The sequence below is a fragment of the Erythranthe guttata genome, chromosome 5 (assembly GCF_056151865.1).
Source record: "Erythranthe guttata isolate IM_541 chromosome 5, IM_541, whole genome shotgun sequence".
Taxonomy (NCBI): domain Eukaryota; kingdom Viridiplantae; phylum Streptophyta; class Magnoliopsida; order Lamiales; family Phrymaceae; genus Erythranthe; species Erythranthe guttata.
In genome coordinates, this window is record NC_142537.1 from 17,848,405 (window position 1) to 17,876,276 (window position 27,872).

Here is a 27,872-nt window from a genome sequence, read left to right on the forward strand (position 1 = left end):
GGCCAACCCAATGGGCCTACAATTTCTTTACCTACTGGGCTACGAGTCCAATATCGAAGACTAATATCACCGAGGCCCAAACACCTTCAAGTAAGGCTTGGGCCCAACAAAGCAAACCCAACCCAATAAACGACATATAAATAGAGGTTTTCCTCATTTTATTAAGGTACGTCCTATTAACTGAGCAATACTACAATACGTATTCTCTGGACTATTTCTATGATCAGCATGTCTGACTTGAGCGTCGGAGGGGTTTCCGCCGGATCAACCCCCGGCTTAGCTCACGTGTTCTATGATCGCAGGTACCTCAGGATCATCAAGTTGTCAAGCTACTGATCTGCTTTGCTCTCCCAGCTCATTTTCTACACTACCCCAGGTGAGCTAGTAATTAGCATCATCATTTTGGCGCCGTCTGTGGGAACGATGCAAACCAGATCACGTAGCCAACAAGATCCTCCTGAGGCGTCTGCTCGGAGAGAAAATGACACAGCTAACGACCTCCCACCTCGTGGAAGCTCTGGCTTGCCACCTCCTCCCCATCCCATGGATCCGCCTCGCGAGGTTCAGGTGATCCCCCCTCGGGACCCACCACTCGCCGATCCACCACTCCCTGCTCCTCGAATGGTTCAAATAACCGAGGAGGCCCTTCAACACTAGAAAGGGTTATCGACTCCCTGGGGGCTCACATCTGCCCCCAAAACATTTCGCTCGCCAAGGGTTATCGACTCCCTGGGGGCTCGCATCTGCCCCCAAAACATTTCGCTCGCCAAGGGTTATCGACTCCCTGGGGGCTTACATCTGCCCCCAAAATATTTCGCTCGCCAAGGGTTATCGACTCCCTGGGGGCTTACATCTGCCCCCAAAATATTTTGTTCGCCAAGGGTTATCGACTCCCTGGGGTTCACAGTGCCCCCAAAACATTTCATTCGCCATGGGTCATCGACTCTCTGGGGGTCTACTCCCGCCCCCCTCGAACGGTTCAGATAACCGAAGAGGACCTTCAGCATATGATCGCCGAACCTTCAACAAGATCAACTTCTACTTGCTCCTCTAACGGTTCAGATAACCGATAAGGACCTTCTGCGTATAATCGCGGAAGCTTCAACTTGTGCTACCACTGAAGCAGTGGCACCATACATCGTCATAGCAGGAGCCAACGCTCCTCCTCGTGAGGCCCCACTGGGTCCTCAACATGATCAATTTCTACTTACTTCTCGAACGGTTCAGATAACCGAAGAAGACCTTCAGCGTATGATCACGGAAGATTCAACTCGTGCTGCCACTGAATCAGTGGCACCATATATCGCCAAGGTTGGGCTTCTCACCCCAATGGTTCGTGATCGCCTCATCCTAAATGGGGGGCTATCTCATCCTAAAGTTGGGCATCTCATCTCAAGGGTGGTACATCCACTTACCTTTCAACCCCAAGGGGTTTCACATCCCATCAAGTGTTTCACATCCCTACTTCAAAAACAGAAAAAAAAAAGGGCTGACGCGCACGCGCGAACCAATGGCACAACCGTGCGCATCCACCTCAGACCATAGGTCTCGAGCGCCTTATCCTACAGTGGGCAGTTATCTCCATCCTAAGGTTGGGCATGACCCTTACCTTTCATCCCCAAGGGGGTGCACATCTCATCTCAAGGAACGAGGATAATCTCCCTACTCAAAAAATAGAACATCCCCAAGGGGGTGCACATCCCATCTCAAGGAACGAGGATAATCTCCCTACTCAAAAAATAGAACATCCCCAAGGGGGTGCACATCCCATCTCAAGGAACGAGGATAATCTCCCTACTCAAAAAATAGAACATCCCCAAGGGGGTGCATATCCCATCTCAAGGAACGAGGATAATCTCCCTACTCAAAAAATAGAACATCCCCAAGGGGGTGAATATAGCCAAATAAAAAAAAAAAGGGGGGGTAAAATCGCGCATGCGAGACCGCAGAAGAAGATAAAAAAATACAAGAACAAGAAGAAGAAAAAAGAGAGTAAAAGAAGAAGAATTAGAAGAAGAAAGAAAGAAAAAAGAAGAAGGAAGAAGAAAATAGGAAAAAGAGAGAAAAAGAAGATGAGAATTAGAAGAAAAGAGAAAAAAACAACAAAAAAGAGTAGAAGACAAAAGAAGAAAGAAAAAGAAGCAAAAAAAGACAAAAGAAAGAAAAGGACAAAAAGATAAGAAAAACGCGCGCGTCAGCGCGCTCCGCCCAAGGGTGCATCGGTCCGCGCGAACGCGCGGTAAAAAAAAAAAAAAAAAAAAAAAAAAAAAAGAAAAGAGGCGCGCGTGCACAGCACGCGCGCGTGGCATACACGCGCAAGACGCGCGCGCGTGCACAGCACGCGCGCCAGCCAAAAAAAAAAAAAAAAAAAAAAAAAAAAAAAAAAAAAAAAAAAAAAAAAAAAGGAAGCGCGCGTGCACAGCACGCGCGCGTGGCATACACGCGCCTGACGCGCGCGCGTGCACTGCACGCGCGCGTCAGAAGAGAAAAAAAAAAAAAAAAAAAAAAAAAAAAAAAAAAAAAAAAAAAAAGAGAAAGGTACCTCGCACGCGCGCGCGCCTTCCCATGCACGCGCGCGCGCCTCCCTAGGCTTCCTTGGAGCGCGCGCTCCCATATAATTGGGCACAACTTTCACCGCCCTCCACCAAATTGCGCGTAGATTTTGACTCGCTTTATCAAATCGCACGAGAATTTCAACGCGTTCCACCAAATTGCGCGAGCTCTTTAACGCACCTACCAAATTGCGTTCGCTATCAAATGGAAAATAAAAAAAAATATTATTTCTCCACGCCATGCCAACGATTAACGCAAGACTACATCACCGATCTACTCTCAATACGATCCGGTACCCCTTTCGACTTGGCTCCCACATCGTCTCGAGAGTGGGGGGCTTGCGAGACAACTCCCACGAGGAGCCAACTCGCTCAGTACTACCACCCGTTGCGAGGTAACTCCCACGAGGAGCCAACTTCCTCGGGTCTCAACACCAAAGCGAGACAACTCCCACGAGGAGATAACTCGCTCCGTCCTACAACCCGCAGCGAGACAACTCCCACGAGGAGCCAACTCCCTCGGGTCTACGAAACCATAGCGAGATAACTCCCACGAGGAGACCATTCGCTCTGTCCTATAACCCGTTGCGAGGCAACTCCCACGAGGAGCCAACTCCCTCGGGTCTCAACGCCAGAGCGAGATAACTCCCACGAGGAGCAAACTCGCTCGGCCCTTCACACTCGTTGCGAGACAACTCCCACGAGGAGCCAACTCGCTCGGAACTACAACCCGTAGCGAGACAACTCCCACGAGGAGATAACTCGCTCCGTCCTACAACCCGCAGCGAGACAACTCCCACGAGGAGCCAACTCCCTCGGGTCTACGAAACCATAGCGAGATAACTCCCACGAGGAGACCATTCGCTCCGTCCTATAGCCCGTTGTGGGACAACTCCCACGAGGAGCTAACCCCCTCTAGTCTCAAAACTACAGCGAGACAACTCCTACGAGGAGACCACTCGCTCCATCCTACGATCCGCAGCGAGGAAACTCCCACGAGGAGCCAACTCGCTCGGTCCTACGAACCCACAGCGAGATAACTCCTACGAGGAGACCACTCGCTCCATCCTATGATCCGCAGCGAGATTACTCCCACGAGGAGCCAACTCGCTCAGTACTACAACCTACAGCGAGATAACTCCCACGAGGAGACAACTCGCTCGGTATCCCAACCCGCAGCGGGACAACTCCCACGAGGAGCTAACTCGCTCGATATTACAAATCCGTTGCAAGGCAACTCCCACGTGCAACCACCTCGCTCGATAATAAGACTCGCTGCGAAACAACTCCCACGAGGAGACAACTCGCTCAGAGCAACCTCAATCCACACGCACCTAAATCGCGCATCATCCAATGCTCCTACAACTTCGCTCAAGACAACTCCCATGAGGAGACAACTCGCCCGAAATTCACCATATAATCGCAAGCTCAAGTTAGCACGATTACAATCCTAGAAGCACTTAGAGATATTATGAGAATCTATATAGCCTGGCCAGCTTGATTACTCAAATTTATCTACTTGTTTTCGATGGGTCATTCATTAAAACGTGGCCACGGTCCAAACATACTTAAGACCCACGAGGTCTAACAAGGGGCACGACCCCCATATAAAAAAAAATCTTGAGAGCCTGATCCCCTCATCAAGTACATCACGCAGAAAGCTATATGTAAACACATACAAGCAACGCGTCAAAACATTGAAAATGTCGAAAAATAACAACTCCCACGAGGAGAATACTAGCTCCGTGCTACTACATTATCGTGAGACAACTTCCACGAAGACGTAACTCGATCAACTCGATTACCCCAGAGACAACTCCCACGAGGAGATTACTTGATCCGTGCTACTACATTATCGCGAGACAACTCCCACGAGGAGATAACTCGATCAACACTATTACCCCGCGACAAGATAGCTCCCACGAGGAGATAAATCGCTACTACATCGTCGCGGGACAAAACCGACGACTCGATTAATTTATATTGCGGCAACTTTGTCGCGCTATGCGCCAACGCGCATTCACACCCCTCCGACACACGCTCCAACGCGTTTTCGCATACCATTAGGCCATACGCCAATGATCGACTTCTCCAATTTTTACTCTCGACACGATTTGAGACCCATCACAACATGGCCCCCACATCGACTCGAGAGTGGGGGGCTTAATGATATGCCTAATTGGGCCAACCCAATGGGCCTACAATTTCTTTACCTACTGGGCTACGAGTCCAATATCGAAGACTAATATCACCGAGGCCCAAACACCTTCAAGTAAGGCTTGGGCCCAACAAAGCAAACCCAACCCAATAAACGACATATAAATAGAGGTTTTCCTCATTTTATTAAGGTACGTCCTATTAACTGAGCAATACTACAATACGTATTCTCTGGACTATTTCTATGATCAGCATGTCTGACTTGAGCGTCGGAGGGGTTTCCGCCGGATCAACCCCCGGCTTAGCTCACGTGTTCTATGATCGCAGGTACCTCAGGATCATCAAGTTGTCAAGCTACTGATCTGCTTTGCTCTCCCAGCTCATTTTCTACACTACCCCAGGTGAGCTATATTTTACCATCATCACTAATTTATCAAGATTCTACTATATTGGCTAACGTATGTGCTCGAATCAGCAAATTTTGAATTAAATCTCAATCATGTCATGAATATACAGAGTACGTCATAATTAGTGGATAATTAATTATTCTTAATGACAATTTTTTTTTTTTTTTTTAAAGAATATAATATATATATTTTTTTTCCTTATACTTACTGTCCTTCTAGAAGATATTAATGGTCTACATTAATTTCGATAGATTGGTGGAATTTAAATATTTGCAATCTTCTAGAAGGCGAAGATAAATGCTTTAATTTACAATTTCCAGTCAATGCAAAATTGAAATTCTCTCTTTACTTTTGTTGTTTTTCATTTTTCTTAATTTTGACCAAAAAATCAAGTATAAGGTGGTGGGCGGAAAATAATACGCCAGCCTGCTAAATGTTAATTATTATTATTATTATTATTATTCCAAATTATTTTAGGATAATTTAAAAAAAAAATAAAAAATTATTTTTTGGAAAATGCTCACATAAATCATCGTAGGGACAAATAGATTCTATTTTTAGTCAATGATTCATCGACATGTGGACATTGTCGTCAATTATTAATTTGTACCGAATTGCGAAATCTCTGGCCCTGGGGGCCCCATTATACGAGCCCGGCAAGTTTGATAGGGAAGTCGATTCTACGATCTTATACTGATTTACTGTTTCCGAAACCAGTTGAGCTACCCATACGGAGCCATAGTTTATTGATGAAAAATTATGAGTCGAAAATGAGTTTGTTGGTGGTTAAAACGGGCCTAATGGACAAGCCTACATATAAATGCAAATACAAATTAATTAGCCAAAATTAAAATATAAAATTAGTGATGAAGTTCCAGATTTATCGGCAACGAATTCAGGTTGGTGATGCAATCAAGATTCTGATAACTAACTCAAATTACGGTATTACCGATTACGGCGTTATGTAATATCATATATTTAAGAAAATGCTCTTTACGGGCTAATAAGTGCTATTTACCGTTCAAAGTAAAAAACAGTTTATCTCTCTAAAACCCCTAAAATTCGAAATTCTCTCCAATTACCCCCCATTCCAAAAATTTCAGAAATTTTTTTTTTTTTCGAAAAATTTCGAAATCAACCAAAATCGAGCTTGGGCTTCGATTTTTTCAGGTAATTTCAACACCTACATGTGTTATATGCAATGGGTAACTCGATTTTGCAACCAATTTCATGTTTAAAAGCCCTACAAATCGATTTGTAGGGCTTTTGAATTTTTCGGATGTTAGAGCCAAACGCCCAAACCGGGCGCTGGCTGCATGAACCGACGCCCAAAGTGGGCGTCCGTTCATGCTGCCAGCGCCCGGTTTGGGCGTGAAATGAGTGTTTCAACGCCCGGTTTGGGCGTTTCCCGGGCGAACCGGCGCCCGGTCCAGGCGTCGGTTCGGCCGGGAAACGCCCAAACCGGGCGTTCGATTTAAATATATATATATATATTTTTTTTTTTTTTTTTTTATTTAAAAGAAATATTTTTTTTCTGAATTAAAATAAGTTAGTAAATTTAATATAATTTTATGTTTACAGGATGTCTAATTGGGCGAAAAAATTCGGACTCGGAAAAGGGAAAGGGAAAGGACCCCTGATTCGTCCTCCTGCAGATCCGGTGGTGGAGACTACTGCGGAACGGGAGGGAAGGACACATAATAGAAATGTGACTAGTTCTAAACGTCGTGGGGAACGCACTGGTGCTTTTGTACCCCCACGTACGATGATTCAGGAGGAGACAGAGACAGAGGCCGAGCAGGAGATGGATGCACCCATGGATGCATATATGCAGCCGCAGGAGTACGAGTACGATCCACAACTACGCTTTCAGCAGAAGTATCAGTTTCCGGTGCCGGATTTTCCATCCGATGACGATTACGAGGATGTTCCGACTCCGACTCCGCCTCCTGTCCCGATGGGTGGTACTTTCGGTGGTTCTAATCCTGCCTCGAGGTCCCGCACCGCTCCGAGAAAAAAACTTCTTCCTTCTCGACCTTGGATGTTGACCGGTGAGACACCCGGTGGACCTAAATACGCTCACTTGATTCCAAGTTTTGGAGCACATATTGCCTACGACATTTGGGAGGGAAAGGTAATACTTATTAATATTAATAAATTTTGTTTATAATATTTACACTTGTTTGTGGTATACTTATATATGAATATATCTTGAACAGGGACGACATATGGTTAAATTACGGTCGCACGCGAAGTGTACTTGGCCGGGCCCCGACGACGATGATTGTGTCTCACTACTTGAGAGTACCGGCTTGTATCACTTGCGTGATTGTTCGCTGCCTCAGCACAATAACCCATTAATAGAGGCTTTTATTGAGAGGTGGCAGCCGGACACCAACAGTTTTCACATGCCATTCGGTGAGATGACAATTACCCTGCACGACGTGCATTTCATCATGGGTTTGCGAGTTAGTGGAACTCGCCCTAACGTCTGGATGGATAAGGCCGACGCGATCCAGCTTGGTGCGAGAGCTTTCGGAGTCGACCCCGCACTTATGGAGCATTGGTGGTATGGTGGCGGACCCCGGTTAGATGATTTGGAGGTGAAATATGGCGACAATTCTACCTTTCTTTCCGCGTATCGAGTACGAGCATATATTGCATACTTGCTCGGAAAGTTGTTGTTCGTGGATAAGAGTGGATCGAAGGTCAGAGCAGATTTTTTCCCACTGTTAGAGGAAATCAATCTGATTCGCGAGTATTCTTGGGGTTCGGCTACATTGGCCTATCTGTACCGACAGTTGGGCATGGCTACGCGAGCTGAGGCGGCGCAGATTGCTGGATGTCTGACACTATTAGAGGTATTATTTTTATTATTATTATTATTATTATTATTATTATTATTATTATTATTATTATTATTGTTGTTGTTGTTGTTGTTGTTGTTGTTGTTGTTGTTGTTGTTGTTGTTGTTGTTGTTGTTGTTGTTGTTGTTGTTGTTGTTGTTGTTGTTGTTGTTGTTGTTGTTGTTGTTGTTGTTGTTGTTGTTGTTGTTGTTGTTGTTGTTGTTGTTGTTGTTGTTGTTGTTGTTGTTGTTGTTGTTGTTGGTGCTGTTGTTGTTGTTGTTGCTGTTGTTGTTGTTGTTGCTGTTGTTGTTGTTGTTGTTGTTGTTGTTGTTGTTGTTGTTGCTGTTGTTGTTGTTGTTGTTGCTGTTGGTGCTGTTGTTGCTGTTGGTGCTGTTGTTGTTGTTGTTGTTGTTGTTGTTGCTGTTGGTGCTGTTGTTGTTGTTGTTGCATATTTTATTAATTATGCCGTATTATTATTTCCCGTATTGTAGTGTTGGATATATGAGTATTTTCCGTGTTTCCGGCCTCCGATGGTTAACGCACATGTTACGGGAGAGCCGTGGTGTAAACGGTGGCAGGTGATACATCATATTCCTAAGGACGAGGATATACTTGTAGATTATCGTAGACGTCTCGATTCGATGCGTCCGTCAGATGTAAGTATCTATGTGTATTATATAATCGTAGACGTCTCGATTCGATACATCATTTTATATTAATTATGCTTATTAATATATGTGTATTATTAAATGAATGTAGGTGAATTGGACGCCATTTGGATTGGAAGTGGCATCTGAAGTTGGAAAGACGGTTCATCACGGGACTATTCGATGGATGGATACCGTTGAGCCTTATATGCCCGATAGAGTTTTGCGTCAGTTCGGGTTTCGGCAGATTAAACCGGCGGACCCAATTCGTCCGCTAAAAGGTGCTAAGAGGGAGAGAAAAATAGCATCTTACAAGGTTAACTATGAGCCCGGCGATCAGATGTGGAGTATCCCCCACACGCACATGCTTAGTCGAGATTACTATGGTCGGAAGGCGCGTCCAGCTTGGGAGTCGGATCCGGAGTATTTGCCGTGGTATCTAGACCACACCCACGTCCGTGTAGATCCTAGTACCGAGCCGGTTGAGAGAGCGGATCCATCTGCAGTTCCGGCTATATATGACCTCACCCGAGTGTTGCATCCGTACTTCTACGATAACTTGCCTCCTTCTACTATTCCAGGATATCGGCGTATCCCCGATGACTTCTTCAGGACGATCCAGGACATGTGCGCCCCATTCGCTGAGTATCTTCAGTTGGACCGTGATGATGCCGATGGTCGGGATGCAGGACCCTCACAAGGGCGACATTCTCACCGCAGACGTAGGACGAGGGATACTTAGGTGTTCAGGACCTGATTTTCGTTTTTTAAGCTAAATTTATGTTTAATAAAATATGTTGTAACCATAACCTGATTTCCGTTTATTAGTGTTCAGGACCTGATTTTCTTTTTTTAAGCTAAATTTATGTTTAATAAAATATGTTGTAATCATAACCTGAATTCCGTTTATTAGTGTTCAGGACCTGATTTTCGTTTTTTAATTATTATTATTATTATTATTATTAGGTTAATTATTATTATTATTATTATAACATCATAACATAATAATAATAATAACATACAATGTCAATAGTAACACATTCATTCCAACAAAATAAACAAAACTAAATCAAACACTATTAAGAATATCCCACATTTCACGTCGACTCCGCAACGCCTCTGGTAGATATGCAACACTATTGTTGCTATACCTCGCCCACTGTCTATCAAACGGAGGAAGCGGACAATTGTCATTCATCTTCACATACACAAAGTGGCTTCCTGATTCAAGAAATAGTATAGTCATCTCGTAAGATAACTGTGAAACACCTTCGGGAGCCCAAAGTGGTAAATAAGTCTGATTGCCCAAGCTGCTAGCCGACAAGACCAACGCGTTGTAATATGTTGCCACAACCACGCCCACGTCCGTGATAGTCATCCACTTCTCATAGGGTGCTGGGGCGTTGTCCCAATAAGCGACACTCGCCAATACCCGATACACTAAATTACCACCACCGAAATAATCCTTGAAGAACTCTTCGTGTGTTTTAATACAGTTATAAACATCCATTCTAACATCCATCCAATCATCCTCGTGGTTCTTCACTGCACACGCGACGCTTCGATAACCACAATTACCATCCCCTTCAACGTCCGTCCACGTCACAACCTCCGGAACAAGGCAGAAATGAAGTTGTCGCATCCAAGGGGGTCGGGGAATTTGACCTATTGCGGGTCCACTCACGGTCGATGAACGAGCGCGACCACGGCTAGATCTCTCAGAAGATGAACCACGCCCTCTGTTGCCTCGTGATCGTCCTCGTCCTCGTCCTCGCCCTCGTCCAGACTCTTCACCTTCTCCCGGAAATAATGGAAACTCATGCCCTGACCAATCCCTCTGTGTAGAGTTCGTCCGCGGTCTACCTCTCGGGCAGTCTAGTACTTGTGGCGCATTCATTTCCATGGCCCCGGGATGCATTCGTTCAAAAATGGCATCTGTCACGTCCGTGATCTCAATTTCTGACCGCTCACGCAAATCATTCATTAACCCTTCTAGCCTGCCAATAGCCTGTGACCTGTGGTCGGGAACAGAACCAACACTTTCATCTAGGGAATCCCCGAATCCCGAAATAAATGTCCTCCAAAAAATGTGGACATCCTCTGCATAAAACACACCACGTCGTGCATTCATCTTTGCACGAATTTCATGTCTGCATGGGAGTCCAAGACATTTCCTCATATAACAGACGCAACCGTCTATGTCTTCATCCTTCTCATCGTCCAACATCTGAAGAGCATTATGTGTTACAATTCCACTGGACAATATTTTAAATACGGGCACGTTGATCGTCTGGGCCCGAATCCTCTTTGATTTTGCAAAATCGGCTAGTATCTCGTTAAATTGATCTTTCATCATTGAGTGATATTGTGCCCAAAATGTGTCGAAGCCACCCGTGGACGATTCCAACCATCTCTTCAATGCTCTATGGTTGCTCTCCACCCTAATATGTTTAGAATATGCTATGTTTCAATAAACTACATGACAGTAAGTTAAGTATATGTATTTAACCACTTATAAATAAATACCTGCTTGTCGATGTATTACCCAAATGGAAAATTAGATCCGTCCATGCTTTTACAAATTTCTCTTTGTATACGAGCCAAGTGTATTGGAGATACTCAATCAAATCTGGATAATTCGCGTACTCGTCCGTCAAAGCTGTGTAATTCCTGGCGAAATCTTCTTCAGACACTGATTTTACCAAAGTTTGCCACACGCCAACTACAAAAGCCGTGCCGCGACGCCTACTATTGCCGAGACATCTTGAAGCACGACGCCCCACATTCATGTTAATGTGCCAAAGACATAAGAGATGAGGTACGGTCGGAAATACATTCTCTAGCGCCTTTATGAGCCCTAACTCTCGATCCGTCACGATGGCACTAGGTAGAGTCTGAGGGGGGAAAAGTCTCTTCAGCTTTTGCAACACCCATGTGTAATGGTCTTCATTTTCATGGCGCAAAAATGCGACTGCAACAGTAAAATTTTTCCCGACAGGAGTAACACCAACAATCTCCAACAAAGGCAATTTGTACTGATTTGTTTTGTAAGTACTGTCAAGTAGTAATACGTACGGAAACTTACTTAACAATTCCACAGATTGAGGGTGAGCCCACATCAAATCAGTAACTGCATGTGTAGTTTCATCAGTACGGAACCACTTGTAATAGTTATGCTCCTCAAGCAACCCAATCAAATGTTGCATCACTGTACGGTCACCCCTAGATAGTCTTTTCAATTTCGCCTTCTGATTGTATATTTGTTTTGAATAAGCATCGAGGCCCAAACCATTTTGTCTCAAGTTAGCCAAAATCTTCTTGGGCGGGACATGACTTTGTGACAGATCACTAATGATCTTCGCCTCCTCCTGAGACAATGCACTCATCCCATGCCCGGACTTGTATATCGGAACATGATTATGCTTCCCGTATATTACTCTGACCTCCCATTTATCATCCCATCGTAGCTCTCCGACAATATAAAAACCACAGCCTATCTTTTTGCTACCGGTCCTTCTCGGGCGCGCTTCTGGATTAGTTGATGGACATTCTCGTTTTTCCCCGAATAGGTCACAAGTCAAAAAAATCTTTTTTTTAGGACTGCTTCTTTTTACTATTTTCACAAAAAGACCTCTTGCAACGAACCTCACCCAAACCACTACCTCATCCTTCGAATCAAACAACTGAGTAGTGGTAAAATAATCGGTATGATCAACTTCAAATGTAGACGTATCGTCCTGAAAAAAATGTAAAAAAATTGATTTAAAAAAAAAAAAAAAAAAAAAAGGGTTTAAAACCCAAAAGCCCAACTTGGGCGCCCGGCAGTGCAGTGCACGCCCATGTTGGGCGTGCAGTTGGCCTACAAACGCCCATAATGGGCGTGTAACAGCCAACTGCACGCCCAACATGGGCGTGCACTGCACTGCCGGGCGCCCAAGTTGGGCTTTTGAATTTTTAGCCCATTTTTTTCGATCGAAAACACGGAATTTTTACCTCGCTGTGTTCGCTATCCCGATCTTCATCCGATGAACTCATTTATGTTCGTATATCACACCAATAAGAATGATTTGTGAAGAAATCGTCTTGAGAGCAATTTTTTTTAGAGAGAGAGAGAGAGAGTTTTTTTGAACGGTAAATAGCCTTTTTCAAACGGTAAAAAGCAAATCCCTATATTTATGATATTTGTATAGAATAAAATAATAATTTCAATAAAAAATAAATAAAAAAGAATTAATAATTTCAATGAATAAACCATCAATTGATTTATGTACTTTTGTCGCGGGGTAATAGTGTTGATCGAGTTATCTCCTCGTGGGAGTTGTCTCGCGATAATGTAGTAGCACGGATCAAGTAATCTCCTCGTGGGAGTTGTCTCTGGGGTAATCGAGTTGATCGAGTTACGTTTTCGTGGAAGTTGTCTCACGATAATGTAGTAGCACGGAGCTAGTATTCTCCTCGTGGGAGTTGTTATTTTTCGACATTTTCAATGTTTTGACGCGTTGCTTGTATGTGTTTACATATAGCCTTCTGCGTGATGTACTTGAGGAGGGGATCAGGCTCTCAAGATTTTTATATGGGGATCGTGCCCTTTGTTAGACCTCGTGGGTCGTAAGTATGTTTGGACCGTGGCCACGTTTTAATGAAGGACCCATCGAAAACAAGTAGATAAATTTGAGTAATCAAGCTGGCCAGGCTATGTAGATTCCCATAATATTTCTAAGTGTTTCTAGGGTCGTAATCGTGCTATCTTGAGCTTGCGATTATATATTGAATTTCGGGCGAGTTGTCTCCTCATGGGAGTTGCCTCGCAACGGGTTGTAGGATTGAGCGAGTGGACTCCTCGTGGGAGTTATCTCGCTTTAGTTTTGAGATTAGAGAGGGTTAGCTCCTCGTGGGAGTTGTCCCACAACGGGCTATAGGACGGAGCGAATGGTCTCCTCGTGGGGATTATCTCGTTGTGGTTTTGAGACCAGAGAGGGTTAGCTCCTCGTGGGAGTTGTCCCACAACGGGATATAGAACGGAGCGAGTAGTCTCCTCGTGGGAGTTATCTCGCTATGGTTTCGTAGACCCGAGGGAGTTGGTTCCTCGTGGGAGTGGTCTTGAGCGAAGTTGTAGGAGCATTGGATGATGCGCGATTTAGGCGTGTGTGGATTGAGGTTGCTCTGAGCGAGTTGTCTCCTCGTGGGAGTTGTTTCGCAGCGAGTCTTATTATCGAGCGAGGTGGTTGCACGTGGGAGTTGCCTTGCAACGGATTTGTAGTATCGAGCGAGTTAGCTCCTCGTGGGAGTTGTCCCGCTACGGGTTGGGGTACCGAGCGGGTTGTCTCCTCGTGGGAGTTATCTCGCTGTAAGTTGTAGTACCGAGCGAGTTGGCTCCTCGTGGGAGTAATCTTGCTGCGGGTCATAGGATGGAGCGAGTGGTCTCCTCGTAGGAGTTATCTCGCTGTGGGTTCGTAGGACCGAGCGAGTTGGCTCCTCGTGGGAGTTTCCTCGCTGCGGGTCGTAGGATGGAGCGACTGGTCTCCTCGTAGGAGTTATCTCGCTATGGGTTCGTGGATCCGAGGGAGTTGACTCCTCGCGGGAGTTGCCTCGCAACGGGTTATATGACTGAGCAAGTTATCTCCTCGTGGGAGTTGTCTTGCTGCCGGTCGTAGTACCGAGCGAGTTGGCTCCTCGTGGGAGTAATCTCGCTGCGGGTCATAGGATGGAGCGAGTGGTCTCCTTGTAGGAGTTATCTCGCTGTGGGTTCGTAGACCCGAGGGAGTTGACTCCTCGTGGGAGTTGTCTCGTTGCGGGTTGTAGGACGGAGCGAGTTATCTCCTCGTGGGAGTTGTCTCGCTGCGGGTTGTAGGACGGAGCGAGTTATCTCCTCGTGGGAGTTGTCTCGCTACGGGTTGTGGTTCCGAGCGAGTTGGCTCCTCGTGGGAGTTGTCTCGCAAGCCCCCCACTCTCGAGACGGTGTGGGAGCCAAGTCGAAAGGGATACCGGATCGTATTGAGAGTAGATCGGTGTTGTAGTCTTGCGTTAATTGTTGGCATGGCGTGGAGAAATATTATTATTTTTTTATTTGATAGCGAACGCAATTTGGTAGGTGCGTTAAAGAGCTCGCGGAATTTGGTGGAGCGCGTTGAAATTCTCGTGCGATTTGGTGAAGCGAGTCAAAATCTACGCGCAATTTGGTGGAGGGCGGTGAAAGTTGAGTCCAATTAGATGGGAGCGCGCTCCAAGGAGGACTTGGGAGGCGCGCGCGCGTGCATGGGAAGGCGCGCGCGCGTGTGAGGTACTTTTCCTTTTTTTTTTTTTTTTTTTTTTTCTGACGCGCGCGTGCTGTGCACGCGCGCGCGTCGGGCGCGTGTTAGCCACGCGCGCGTGCTGTGCACGCGCGCCTCTTTTTTTTCTTTTTTTTTTGACCCGCGCGTGCTGTGCACGCGCGCACGTCAGGCGCGTCGTCTCCACGCGCGCGTGCTGTGCACTCGCGTCTGTTGCCTTTTTTTTTTTTTTTTTTTTTTCCCGCGCGCGCGCGGACCGAGGCTCCCTTGGGTGGAGCGCGGTGACGCGCGCGTTTTTTCTTGTCTTTTGTCCTTTTCTTTCTTTTTTTTTTTGCTTCTTTTTCTTTCTTCTTTTGTCTTCTTCTTCTCTTTTTTGTTGGTTTTCTTTTTTCTTCTAATTCTTCTTCTTTCTTCTTTCTTTCTTCTTCTTTTACTCTCTTTTTTCTTGTTCTTGTATTTTTTCATCTTCTTCTTTTTTCTTCTTCTCTTTTTTCATTTTCTTCTTCTTGTATTTTTTCTTCTTCTCTTTTTTCATCTTCTTCTTCTTGTATTTTTTCATCTTCTGTTTTCTTCTTCTTTTTTCTTCTATTTTTTCGTCTTCTTTTTTCTTCTTCTCTTTTTTTTTTTTTTTTTTTTTTTTTTGATTGATGTTCACCCCCTTGGGGATGTTCAATTTTTTGAGTAGGGAGATTATCCTTGTTCCTTGAGATGGGATGTGCACCCCCTTGGGGATGTTCAATTTTTTGAGTAGGGAGATTATCCCCGTTCCTTGAGATGGGATGTGCACCCCCTTGGGGATGTTCAATTTTTTGAGTAGGGAGATTATCCTTGTTCCTTGAGATGGGATGTGCACCCCCTTGGGGATGTTCTATTTTTGAGTAGGGAGATTATCCTCGTTCTTTGAGATGGGATGTGAATCCACTTAGGATGGTGCCCAACCTTAGGATGGGGATAACTGCCCACTGTAGGATGAGGTGCTCGAGACCTATGGTCTGAGGTGGATGCGCACGGTTGTGCCATTGGTTCGCGCGTGCGCGTCTGACCCTTTTTTCTGTTTTTGAAGTAGGGACGTGAAACACTTGATGGGATGTGAAACCCCTTGGGGTTGAAAGGTAAGTAGATGTACCACCCTTGAGATGAGATGCCCAACTTTAGGATGGGATAGCCCCCCATTTAGGATGAGGCGATCACGAACATCTGGGGTGGGATGCCCAACCTTGGCGATATATGGTGCCACTGATTCAGTGGCAGCACGAGTTGAATCTTCTGTGATCATACGCTGAAGGTCTTCTTCGGTTATCTGAATCGTTAGAAGTAGGTGGAAATTGATCATGTTGAGGACCCAGTGGGGCCTCACGAGGAGGAGCGTTGGCTCCTGCTATGACGAACGAAATATTTTGGGGGCGATGTGAACCCCCAGGGAGTCGATAACCCTTGGCGAACGAAATATTTTGGGGGCAGGTGTAAGCCCCCAAGGGGTCAATAACCCTTGGCGAACGAAATATTTTGGGGGCGATGTAAGCCCCCAGGGAGTCGATAACCCTTGGCGAACGAAATATTTTGGGGGCGATATAAGCCCCCAGGGAGTCGATAACCCTTGGCGAGCGAAATATTTTGGGGGCAGATGTAAGCCCCCAGGGAGTCGATAACCCTTGGCGAGCGAAATATTTTGGGGGCAGATGTAAGCCCCCTTGGGGAGTCGATGACGGTGGTGCCATAGGTGGCTCCACATGTGGAGCAGATGCTGGTATCGCGTTGGGAGCATCTGCTCCCATCGTGGCGATATATGGTGCCACTGATTCAGTGGCAGCCCGAGTTGAAGCTTCTGTTATCATGCGTTGAAGCGCATCCTCGGTTATTTGAACCATTCGAGGAGCAGGGAGTGGTGGATCGGCGAGTGGTGGGTCCCGATGGGGGATCACCTGAACCTCGCGAGGCGGATCCATGGGATGTGGAGGAGGTGGCAAGCCAGAGCCTCCACGAGGTGGGAGGTCGTTAGCTGTGTCATTTTCTCTCCGAGCAGACGCCTCAGGAGGATCTTGTTGGCTACGTGATCTGGTTTGCATCGTTCCCACAGACGGCGCCAAAATGATGATGCTAAAATATAGCTCACCTAGGGTAGTGTAGAAAATGAACTGGGAGAGCAAAGCGGATCAGTAGCTTGACAACTTGATGATCCTGAGGTACCTGCGATCATAGAACACATGAACTAAGCCGGGGGTTGATCCGGCGGAAACCCCTCCGACGCTCAAGTCAGACGTGCTGATCATAGGAATAGTCCAGAGAATATACATTTTGTAGTATTACTCAATAATAGGACGTACCTTAATAAAATGAGTAAAACCTCTATTTATATGTCGTTTATTGGGTTTGGTTTGCTTTGTTGGGCCCAAGCCTTACTTGAATGTGTTTGGGCCTCGGTGATATTGGTCTTCGATATTTGGCTCGTAGCCCAGTAGGTAAAGAAATTGTAGGCCCATTGGGTTGGCCCAATTAGGCATATCAATTATTATTATTATTATTATTATTATTATTATTATTATTATTATTATTATTATTATTATTATTATTATTATTATTATTATTATTATTATTATTATTATTATTATTATTATTATTATTATTATTATTATTCCAAATTATTTTAGGATAATTTAAAAAAAAAATATTTTATTTTTTGGAAAATGCTCACATAAATCATCGTAGGGACAAATAGATTCTATTTTTAGTCAATGATTCATCGACATGTGGACATTGTCGTCAATTATTAATTTGTACCGAATTGCGAAATCTCTGGCCCTCGGGGCCCCATTATACGAGCACGACAAGTTTGATAGGGAAGTCGATTCTACGATCTTATACTGATTTACTGTTTCCGAAACCAGTTGAGCTACCCATACGGAGCCATAGTTTATTGATGAAAAATTATGAATCGAAAATGAGTTTGTTGGTGGTTAAAACGGGCCTAATGGACAAGCCTAAATATAAATGCAAATACAAATTAATTAGCCAAAATTAAAATATAAAATTAGTGATGAAGTTCCAGATTTATCGGCAACGAATTCAGGTTGGTGATGCAATCAAGATTCTGATAACTAACTCAAATTACGGTATTACCGATTACGGCGTTATGTAATATCATATATTTATGATATTTGTATAGAATAAAATAATAATTTCAATAAAAAAAAAATAAAAAAAAATTAATAATTTCAATGAATAAACCATCAATTGATTTATGTACTTTTGAGTGTGTGGCAATTGGAACAAAATTTTCAAATTCTACCGATTTCACTTTGATTTTTAAGCGATATTTGTTGCTATGAACCCCGAAAGTTGTGATTTCTATTTACTCGAACTACTTTTGGACCATAATTCAATTACCATACGAGATTCGATATCCGATCCAATTGTTATTTCCAAAATAATTTCCCAAAATTTTTTTTTTAATTTTTTTATGCTAGTTCCGATCTGAAAAATTATGATATTGAGACAAACCTTTTTGTTCCAAATTCCGAAATTCGGGTTTATAATATTTCCTAATATTTAGTAAATGAAATTAATATTATTATTTAGATTGTAAATTTATTTTTTCCTTTTCTTTTTGGGATCAGAGAATATTGTAAACTTGTTGAATTTATTATATGATGACAAGTTAGGAGCTAAAACAGGCCTAAGCCCGAAGCCCAAATCCTAAAGCCCAAAGCCCGAAGCCCAAAGCCCAAAGCCCAAAGCGAGAAGCTTCTTTTTGGGCCTAATTTATGTCACATTCTTTGGGCTGGTCGAAAATTGTAAATAAATAAATAAAAAGAGTTATGGCTTAATCGAATTTTGCACTCTTGAAATATAGCATTTTAGCACTTTGAACCCTTGAGAAAAATTAATAGCACTTTGCACCCTCAAAACATCAATCATTCAGAATGCACCCTGAATTGAATATTTAATTAGAGCAGATTACGACTACCCATAAGGTAAGGTCAAATTATAAAAAAACCCATTTTGTTTGCATAATTACAGCCACCCCTTAAACTAAGTATTGTCTTACGAAAAAACCCTTATAGTTGATAAATTTAGAGGGTTCATTCGATAAAATCGTACCGAAATTTCGGTACACCAATTTTTCATACCGTTGATTGTACGGTTCGGTAAAATAACCGAATTATCAAAATTTTATTAAAAATATTAAAAATTTTGTATTTTGTATTTTTTATATTTTTTAGTTTAAATACTAATATCTCATATAAAAAATATATGTAAAAAAAAAAATTAATATCGAACCGAATTACTGGTTCGACATGTACCGAATTTTCGTTCGGTTCGCTTCGGTCAGTTTACCAACCAGATGAACACCCCTATGTAAATTTGACAACGTAAAGATGAACGTGTAAAGAAATACATAGTTGAGGGGTAACTGTAATTATGCAAACAATAGAGATTTTTCATAATTTGACCTTACCTCAGAGGGGGTGGCCGACGACCGTAATTTGCGGTATTTAAATATTAATGAAGGTAATTTCAATTTTTAGTGGTTTTTTTATTTCCATGGTGAAAATAACAAATTTCGTATGCTTGAATTTGTGTTGGAGGCAGAATAAAATAATAGTTTAATTTGTTATCTTGAACTCTGGAAATAAAATACCAATACAAATCGAAATTACCCTCATTAAGCTATAAATATTCAATTCATGGTGCATTGTTATGAACAATTTATTGTATTTCGAGATGCAAAGTGCGATTAATTTTTTCAAGGGTGCAAAGTACCAAAATGCTATATTTTAAGGGTGCAAACTGAGATTAACCTTAATAATACAGTACATAAAATGAATAATTAATTTTTTTAAAAGAGGGCTTAATTGGAGGGTTATGGTAGGAGTAAAAATATAAAAGTCCATTTTGCAATATAAGTTAAATACGAAGGACTTTTCCCCAATTTCTCTGCAAAAGTACTAATTTCTTCAATTTTGTTCGTCTAAAAACAATTAGTACTTCACTCACTGTGCGTGACTGTGTAGAGTGGCGAAGGTAAAAGGGTGGGGAAGAAAATACACTTGTATGTAAATGTGCTGAAAACCTCAAAACAATTCGTGTAATTAATTCACAGCAAAAAAAAAGGCGGAATTGAAGTAAGTTCTTCTCTTTTCTCCGATGATCTTTCGCTTATTTTTTATTTTTAATTTTTAATTTTTTTAATTTTGAAGGGTTGATGATATTTCAGACTTCATGTTTTTGCGTGAACAATGTTTAGTGGGTAATCGTGATGATTCGTTTTTCTGGTTTGTGTTAGCACATTCATTTACAGAATGAAAATGCATGTCACATCGTTTCTATGTTTTTGATTTTATTTGATTTTTTTGTCTCTTCTTCATTTTATGTTTCTTCCCATTTTACCCCCCTTACCTGGAAACAGGAATCGAAGGAGTGATGTTTCGAAACAACCCTTTTTCGTGTCGGGATTTAAGAACTTGAGCTTTCTATTTGAGAAGGGCTTTTTTTTCTTTTTTTTTTTTTTTTTTTTTTTGTTGGGAGGGGGTGGGGGGTTTGGGTTTTATCTTACAGTGGGTTGATAATAAGGAGGTAAAATTCTTGATCCTGAAAGAAACTTCAAAATTTTGGAAAATGCGATTCGTCAATTGAAATATATCGTCGCGCAACCATTTTTTCGTGAAGGGTTCCATTTGACGGTGTCCTTATCATTAGTTAATTTCTTCGTGTATCGATGTTTCTGTTTGCTGATAATTTATCCACTGCTACATTTTGTCAAACTCTTTGATTCCAATGCACAGTAGAAACTATTCATGACTGGATCAGTCGAAGACACCTAATTGTCTTTCGCGAGAAGAAAACTCGAGTTTTGCTGATCGATCGATATTGATTTTTTATTTAATCCAACTTTTGTACAGAGATGGGGGCGTGGGATTTTCTAGAGGAAGCCGGACCTAGCAGCAAAAATGACAAGTTCTCTAACGGCACCACACAAATGGACATCGATGAAGACATAGAATTCGATTCTTCCGAATCCGAAGACGAGCTCGACACTGCCATGCAAGAATTATCCGAAGGTTTCTTGAAAGTCTTCTGCAGAAAAGCCTCCACAGCTTTCTTCGACCAGTACGGTTTGATCAGTCATCAAATTAATTCGTACAACGATTTTGTCAATCACGGCATTCAGAAAGTGTTCGATTCTATTGGGGAGATAGTCGTGGAGCCTGGATACGACCCGTCGAAAAAGGGTGAAGGTGATTGGAAGAGGGCTTGTCTGAAATTTGGGAAGGTAACGCTCGAGCGGCCTACTTTTTGGACAGGCGAAAAGTTCTCGTCAGTTGACGGTGCGAAAGACTATTTGGAGCTTTTACCGAGGCATGCTCGTCTACAGAACATGACATATGCAGCCAAGATCAAAGTGGAGACTCACCTTCAGGTCAAAGATTGTTTATATCTTACTGCTTTTCAAAATATTCTTTCATTGTAATGCATATGTGGTAGCGTCCTGATTTTTTTTTGCTGTACAATACTGATTTTGGAGCGAACTAATTCACAGATCAAGAAATTTTGCGAAAAATATTAAATGTGGTACAATCTGAAATTTATGGTAGTCGAGTCGAGGCATAACATTTGCGTTATATTTGCGTATTGCTCCATGCTTTAGTTTCACTGTTTGGTCATTCTAATCGTTGGCTAAAGAATATCTTGGTGATTTCGTAATTTGGTGTCATAAATCAGCTTTTATGATTGTCATCTGTCGGACTTGCCTTTTATTTATTTTATTTCTGCTTGTTTCTATTCAGTTTCTCCTTTGAATACTTGAAACTTTATTAACTTGCATCACTTTGTACCCCACCTCACCCAAGTAATTTGTACTGGTTTTCTTTTGGTTTTCGATCATTTCTGACGATTTCAAGCAAATGTTTTATATCCTATTTCTAAATAATTTACACAGCAACGAATTTTACTGAAAAATATCGAATGTGGTACTCTCTGATGATGTTTATGGTAGTCGAGTTATAGCATGTGCTTTATATTTGTGTATTACTCCATGCTTTGGATATAATATACGGTCATTTTAATCACTGGCTAAAGAATATCTTTGTGATTTCGTAATTTGATGTCATATGTCAGCTGTTATGATTGTTATCTGTTGGATTTGCCTTTCGATTTTTGTACTGCTTCTCTTTTGGGTTTTTGGTTTTTGATCACTTGTGACCATTTCAAACAATTTAGGTTTACACGAAAGGTCTCAACAGAAGTGACAAGTTCACAACTGGTGTGGAGAATACAGTCGAAAAGACGTTACTGAATGAATATCATAATGAAGTGAACTTTGGGAGACTACCTGTCATGGTCAAGTCAGACCTTTGCTGGATGAAATCACTCGACAAAAAGGATTGCGAATTCGACCAAGGCGGATATTTCGTCATCAAAGGCGCAGAGAAGGTGAGTCTTAATTTTCAAGATTTATTTCTTCCTGTTTGCGACAATAAAAATACCGTTAAGAGAGTTAAAATTGAATCATGGTTTTCATATTTGCAGACTTTCATTGCCCAAGAGCAGTTATGCCTGAAAAGACTGTGGGTGACCAAAATTCCCTCATGGACTGTTTCTTATCGCCCGGTTGCGAGAAGAAATCGAGTGTACATAAAGCTAGTTCCGAAAATGGAGCATGTTATAGGAGCAGATAAAATCCTCACAGTCTATTTCTACGTCACAGAAATTCCGGTTTGGGTTCTCTTCTTCGCACTGGGTATTCCTAATGATAAAGAAGTGGTAAAGCTGATCGATCTCGACATAGAAGATTCCGATATTGCAAACATACTCATAGCTTCGATTTACGATGCCGATAAAAAGTACGAGGGCTTTCGTAAAGAAGGAAATTCCTCAAAGCACATCAAAGAGCTAATGCAGAACTGCAAATTCCCACCCACCGAATCGATCGAAGATTTGATCAAGAATTACCTTTTCCCCCATCTCAAAACCCCAATTCAAAAAGCCTGTTTTCTTGGTTATATGGTCAAATGCCTATTAGAGGCTTACAAAGGGCGCCGCAAAGTTGAAAACAGAGACGATTTCAGAAACAAACGTTTGGAGCTGGCTGGGGAGCTGTTAGAAAGAGAGCTGAGAGTGCATATAAAGCATGCAGAGAGGCGAATGACTAAAGCCATGCAGAGGGATTTGTACAGAGATAGGGAAGTTCAGTCGATTGATCAGTATTTGGATGCTTCGATTGTGACGAACGGGCTTTCGAGGGCGTTTTCGACCGGTGCGTGGTGCCATCCTTTCAAGAGGATGGAGAGAACTTCTGGTGTGGTAGCGACTATTCGGCGGACGAACCCTCTGCAGGCCATAGCTGATATGAGGAAGACACGTCAGCAAGTTTCGTACACTGGACGAGTCGGTGATGCTAGATACCCGTAAGTTTTCTTTTTTTCAAGTATTATTATTCTGGTTTCAAGAATTTGATTTTCAAAATAAAATAAAATAAAATCTATTTTTACCTTTTATATACACAGAAAATCTTTTTTTCACTGAATAGACATTGAATATATTTTTTTTTTGAGGCGTAGTAGTTTCTTATTATGCATCGAATTGGCTTTTATGCATATGTCGGTGAATTTATGTTTCCGTTTTTGTTTGCCTAGAGGGACTGTTGCTAAGATGTAAATAATAATCATTTCAATTGATCTAATGGCGGCTGTTATAATGGAAAATCATCATAAACACAATATTTGCCTCGTGACGAAAAGTGATGCTGAATTTGTAATGAAATATCTATACAGGGGTGGCTTCATTGTTTTATCTTGAATTTTGAAGCTACAAATCAGAATCTTTAGCTCTGAAAAATAATGAAAAATGACTGTTTTTTTTTGGGACATTCTACTTTTGTAATAATGATTGTTGACAACGATGTTTGCAGACACCCTTCTCATTGGGGTAAGGTTTGCTTCCTTTCAACACCAGACGGAGAAAACTGTGGGCTGGTTAAGAATCTAGCAAGTCTTGGTCTTGTCAGTACGAATCTCTTGGCACAAGGAAATCTTCTTAAGAAGTTCCAACAATGTGGGATGGAGAAAATGGTGGACGACACTTCGAATTTGCTCGGTGGAAAGCACAAAGTTTTTCTTGATGGCGACTGGATTGGAATCTGTAAAGATTCCTCGTCGTTCGTTTCTAAGCTAAGGCGAAAACGCCGCAGAATGGAAATTCCTCATCAGGTTCTCATTTAAATGTGCTTTTTGCAGGTTTTTTTCATCAAATTAATGATTGCCGTTTTTATATTCGAGTGGTGCCAGATCTGCATCTCTCGATTTACCACAGAAAAATAAAAGTAGCAATAGGAGAATAAGTAATCTTGTTTGGTTTTATATCATGTGCATGTTGTAGAACTAGGGGTGGAAATGGAACTGAAATTTCGCACCCCGCCTATTCTGATCCAAATATTTCTGATTTTGGAACAATATTTTTCATTCCGAATCCCGAAAGTTCTGATTTCCGATTTTTTCGATTTTTCTTTGGAACGGAATTGGAATACGTATTAAATTCCAATATTTTATCCGACTTAAAATTCCAAAATATTTCCAAAAATTTCGACCCTTTTTCTGAAAATTACACTTATAATATCTATATTACTCCCTCCTTCCCATTTATTTGTCTTTCTAAAGATTTTTTTTCATTTCAAAATAATTGTCACTTTAGGATTCCAATGAAATATTTACTGTGTTTTCTCAACTATGCCCTTATTACTATTAAGATAATTAATGGTTGAACATTTAATAAAAGTGGTTTTTTAGTCATTTTATTATGATTTTTCTAGAATCCATGCACATTTATTAGTTTTCTTAATATGTGTGAATTAGCCCAAAACGACAATTAAAATGGAATGGAGGAGGTATTATGTATTGTGCATTATTATTAGTGACCGAAAAAATTGGAATTTCCGAATTCCTCAGATTCTGAACCAAAATTTTCCGATTTTGGAACTAGTTTTTTTATTCCAATTTTCGATTTTCCGAGTTTTTTTTTTTCCTTTTTTAATTCAATTGGAATTAGTTTTCCATCTTCTAAAAAAAACTGGAATTTTCCGAAAGTACTAAAAGTTCCTCTCTCTGTTGCAGATGGAGATAAAACGAGACCAGCATAATGGAGAAGTACGTATCTTCAACGATTCCGGAAGAATACTCCGCCCACTTTTAGTCGTCCAAAATTTGAAAAAAATCAAAGATCTAAAAGGCAATTTCTCCTTCCAATCTCTTCTAGACAATGGAATAATCGAACTCATAGGAGCCGAAGAGGAAGAAGATTGCCAAACCGCATGGGGTGTAAGATACCTCTTCACCGCCGAACTCGAAAACCCACCCGTAAAATACACACACTGCGAACTCGACAGCTCGTTCCTATTGGGTCTAAGCTGTGGTATTGTACCTTTCACTAACCACGACCATGCTAGACGAGTTCTTTACCAATCCGAAAAACACTCTCAGCAAGCAATCGGTTATTCAACCACAAATTCAATAATCCGAGTCGATACAAATTCCCACAGCCTGTATTACCCACAGAGGCCTCTTTTCCGAACCGTGCTCTCGGATTCGCTCGGAAGGTCGACATTTTCCGATCACTATAAAGGAATGATTCCACGCCCTGAGTTTTACAACGGGCAGTGTGCGATTGTGGCGATTAATGTGCACCTAGGGTACAACCAAGAGGACTCTTTGGTGATGAACCGATCCTCACTGGAGCGAGGCATGTTTAGGACCGAACACGTGAGGAGTTTTAAAGCTGACGTGGAGAATTCTGAAGCTGTGGGGGGTAAAAAGGTCAAAATGGACGAAATGGTCAGCTTTGGGAAGATGCAGAGCAAGATTGGTCGTGTTGATAGTCTTGAAGATGACGGGTTTCCGTATATCGGAGCGAATCTGCAAACGGGTGATATTGTGATCGGTAAGCATGCGGCGACAGGTGTCGATCATAGCATCAAGCTTAAGCATACTGAGAAGGGCATGGTTCATAAGGTCGTGCTTTCGGCTAACGACGAGGGGAAGAATTTCGCTGTGGTGTCGCTCAGACAGGTTGGATTTTCTTGATTTTTAATTTTTTTTTAATTGTTTTGATGTATGTTTGGGTGGTGTGTGATTTTCTTGATTTATGTGTGCAGGTTCGGAGTCCGTGCCTTGGAGATAAGTTCTCGAGCATGCATGGGCAGAAGGGTGTTCTTGGATTTCTTGAGTCTCAAGAAAACTTCCCGTTTAGTCAACAAGGAATAGTGCCGGATATTGTGATAAACCCTCATGCTTTTCCGTCGAGACAAACGCCAGGTCAGCTTTTGGAGGCTGCTTTGGGCAAAGGGATTGCACTTGGTGGTGGACTGAAATACGCCACCCCGTTTTCTTCTCCGTCCGTTGAAGATATAACAGCCCAGCTTCACAGGTAATTACTATTCTTCCATAATTGCTCGGAAAAAAACACAGCTATAAATGAGCTCAATAATGGATTTGAAATTCCTGATCGAATGACTCAATCCAAACAAGTTTAATGGATTTATAATTATGGATTTGAAACTCTTCCCCTGAATCCTCCTATCCAAACGCCTCCTTAAGGTTGAATTTTGATGGAAGAATTTTAGTTCGGGATTTCTAATCCATGAATTACAAATTCATCAACTTGTTTGGATGGATTAATCGTTCGATAATGACTTGAACTAGTTTTTCATTTGAAATCCAATTAGGTTGTTTGGATCGAGTTATTTTTAGTTTTATTTTTAGGCATTTTGGTGAATTTCAATTTCTTCGCAATTGGAGTAGTTTCAAATCCATTCATTTCAAATGCCTCAATCCAAACGCAGCCTTATCAAATCCAATTTATTCAATCAAAAAAAAAAAAAAAAAAATCTCGAGTCTCGACACATGACTATGTTTATTATATATGCTGATTTTTTTTTAATCTAGGCTCGGATTCTCGAGATGGGGAGGGGAGAGAGTCTACGACGGTCGAACGGGAGAAAAAGTCAACTCCCTAATCTTCATGGGCCCCACATTCTACCAGCGCCTGACCCACATGGCGGAGGACAAGGTGAAGTTCCGGAACACGGGGCCCGTCCACCCGTTGACACGCCAGCCTGTCGCCGACAGGAAGCGGTTCGGCGGCATAAAGTTCGGGGAGATGGAGCGGGACTGCCTCATCGCCCACGGGGCGGCGGCGAACCTCCACGAGCGGCTCTTCACTCTGAGCGACTCGTCGCAGATGCACATTTGCAGGAAGTGCAAGAACATGGCGAACGTGATCCAACGGCCAGGATCGGGCGGCGGCGGGAGGAAGATCCGGGGGCCGTTCTGCCGCGTGTGCGAGTCCGTGGAAGATGTCGTGAGGGTTAACGTGCCGTACGGGGCGAAGCTGCTCTGCCAGGAGCTTTTCAGTATGGGGATTTCTCTTAAATTTGATACTGAGTTGTGTTGAAAAGAATGAAACAAAAAAATACTGCTGTGGGATGATTTTGGACACGTGCTTGAATTTCTTTTTGTTTGTGTCTGAGGATCTATTTATGTCTGGATTTGTAGCTATTATGACATGAATGGGTGTGTGTGTGTGTGTGTGTGTGTGTGTGTACTATGTAGAATGTATTTAGTGGGACCTTTCTGACTTTCTTCATTTGGCATGCTTCTCTTGTTAACTTGCCGGCTAATTAGGGGTGAAAATTGGAATCGAAATTCCGATTTCTGGTGATTCTGGTCCGAAATTTTTCGATTATGGAACAATATTTTTCAACTCAAATTCCGAAAATTCCAGTTCCGGTTTTTTCGGTCTTTTTTGGATCGGAATTGGAATGTACATGAAATTCCAATTTTTGATCCGATTTTAATTTCCAAAAATAACTCTGAATATTCTGATTTTTTTTTTCTGAAAATTACAATCATTATTATTATTATGCATTTTTATGTTACTGACCAAAAAAAAAAAAATCGAATTTCATGAATTCGCCGACTCCGATTTGGAAAATTTTGATTGTAGA

The 27,872-nt window shown here is 42.2% G+C and overlaps 2 protein-coding genes and 1 long non-coding RNA gene across 4 annotated transcripts; 1 reads left to right on the forward strand and 2 right to left on the reverse strand.

Moving 5' to 3' along the window:
- Nucleotides 1–9,678: 9,678 nt before the first annotated feature.
- LOC105960259 (protein FAR-RED IMPAIRED RESPONSE 1-like) lies at nucleotides 9,679–12,644 on the reverse strand. Its single transcript, XM_088818060.1, has 3 exons — nucleotides 12,603–12,644; nucleotides 11,136–12,346; nucleotides 9,679–11,050 (listed from the first exon to the last, which is right to left on the reverse strand). Exons 1-3 carry the CDS (start codon nucleotides 12,642–12,644, stop codon nucleotides 9,679–9,681), a joined length of 2,625 nt encoding a protein of 874 aa, XP_088674186.1.
- Nucleotides 12,645–15,600: 2,956 nt separating this feature from the next.
- On the reverse strand, nucleotides 15,601–17,147 carry LOC148770823 (uncharacterized). The gene is made up of 2 exons (XR_016031185.1): nucleotides 16,029–17,147; nucleotides 15,601–15,817 (listed from the first exon to the last, which is right to left on the reverse strand). It is a non-coding gene; the product is annotated as an uncharacterized LOC148770823 (long non-coding RNA).
- A 2,576-nt stretch (nucleotides 17,148–19,723) lies between these two features.
- On the forward strand, nucleotides 19,724–27,533 carry LOC105967122 (DNA-directed RNA polymerases IV and V subunit 2). Of its 2 annotated transcripts, XM_012991698.2 has the most exons (8): nucleotides 19,724–20,001; nucleotides 20,779–21,296; nucleotides 22,097–22,309; nucleotides 22,406–23,283; nucleotides 23,787–24,084; nucleotides 24,985–25,935; nucleotides 26,022–26,293; nucleotides 26,812–27,533. In XM_012991698.2, exons 2-8 carry the CDS (start codon nucleotides 20,781–20,783, stop codon nucleotides 27,317–27,319), a joined length of 3,636 nt encoding a protein of 1,211 aa, XP_012847152.2. In that variant the 5' UTR covers nucleotides 19,724–20,001; nucleotides 20,779–20,780; the 3' UTR covers nucleotides 27,320–27,533. The 2 variants fall into 2 exon arrangements, with proteins under 2 accessions (XP_012847152.2, XP_088674225.1); XM_088818099.1 differs by having other exon boundaries at nucleotides 19,874–20,001; nucleotides 22,097–23,283.
- Nucleotides 27,534–27,872: the final 339 nt, after the last annotated feature.

What these genes read in the sequence shown, in the direction of transcription:
- LOC105960259 (XM_088818060.1), bottom strand. Translation starts at nt 12,644, where the DNA reads ATGAGTTCATCGGATGAAGATCGGGATAGCGAACACAGCGAG. An exon ending in GGGATAGCGAACACAGCGAG is followed by an intron (nt 12,347 to 12,602) that starts GTAAAAATTCCG and finishes CATTTTTTTCAG; the next exon opens with GACGATACGTCTACATTTGA. An exon ending in GGTAATACATCGACAAGCAG is followed by an intron (nt 11,051 to 11,135) that starts GTATTTATTTAT and finishes TAAACATATTAG; the next exon opens with GGTGGAGAGCAACCATAGAG.
- LOC105967122 (XM_088818099.1), top strand. Translation starts at nt 20,781, where the DNA reads ATGGGGGCGTGGGATTTTCTAGAGGAAGCCGGACCTAGCAGCAAAAAT. An exon ending in GTCGGTGATGCTAGATACCC is followed by an intron (nt 23,284 to 23,786) that starts GTAAGTTTTCTT and finishes CGATGTTTGCAG; the next exon opens with ACACCCTTCTCATTGGGGTA. An exon ending in GAATGGAAATTCCTCATCAG is followed by an intron (nt 24,085 to 24,984) that starts GTTCTCATTTAA and finishes TCTCTGTTGCAG; the next exon opens with ATGGAGATAAAACGAGACCA.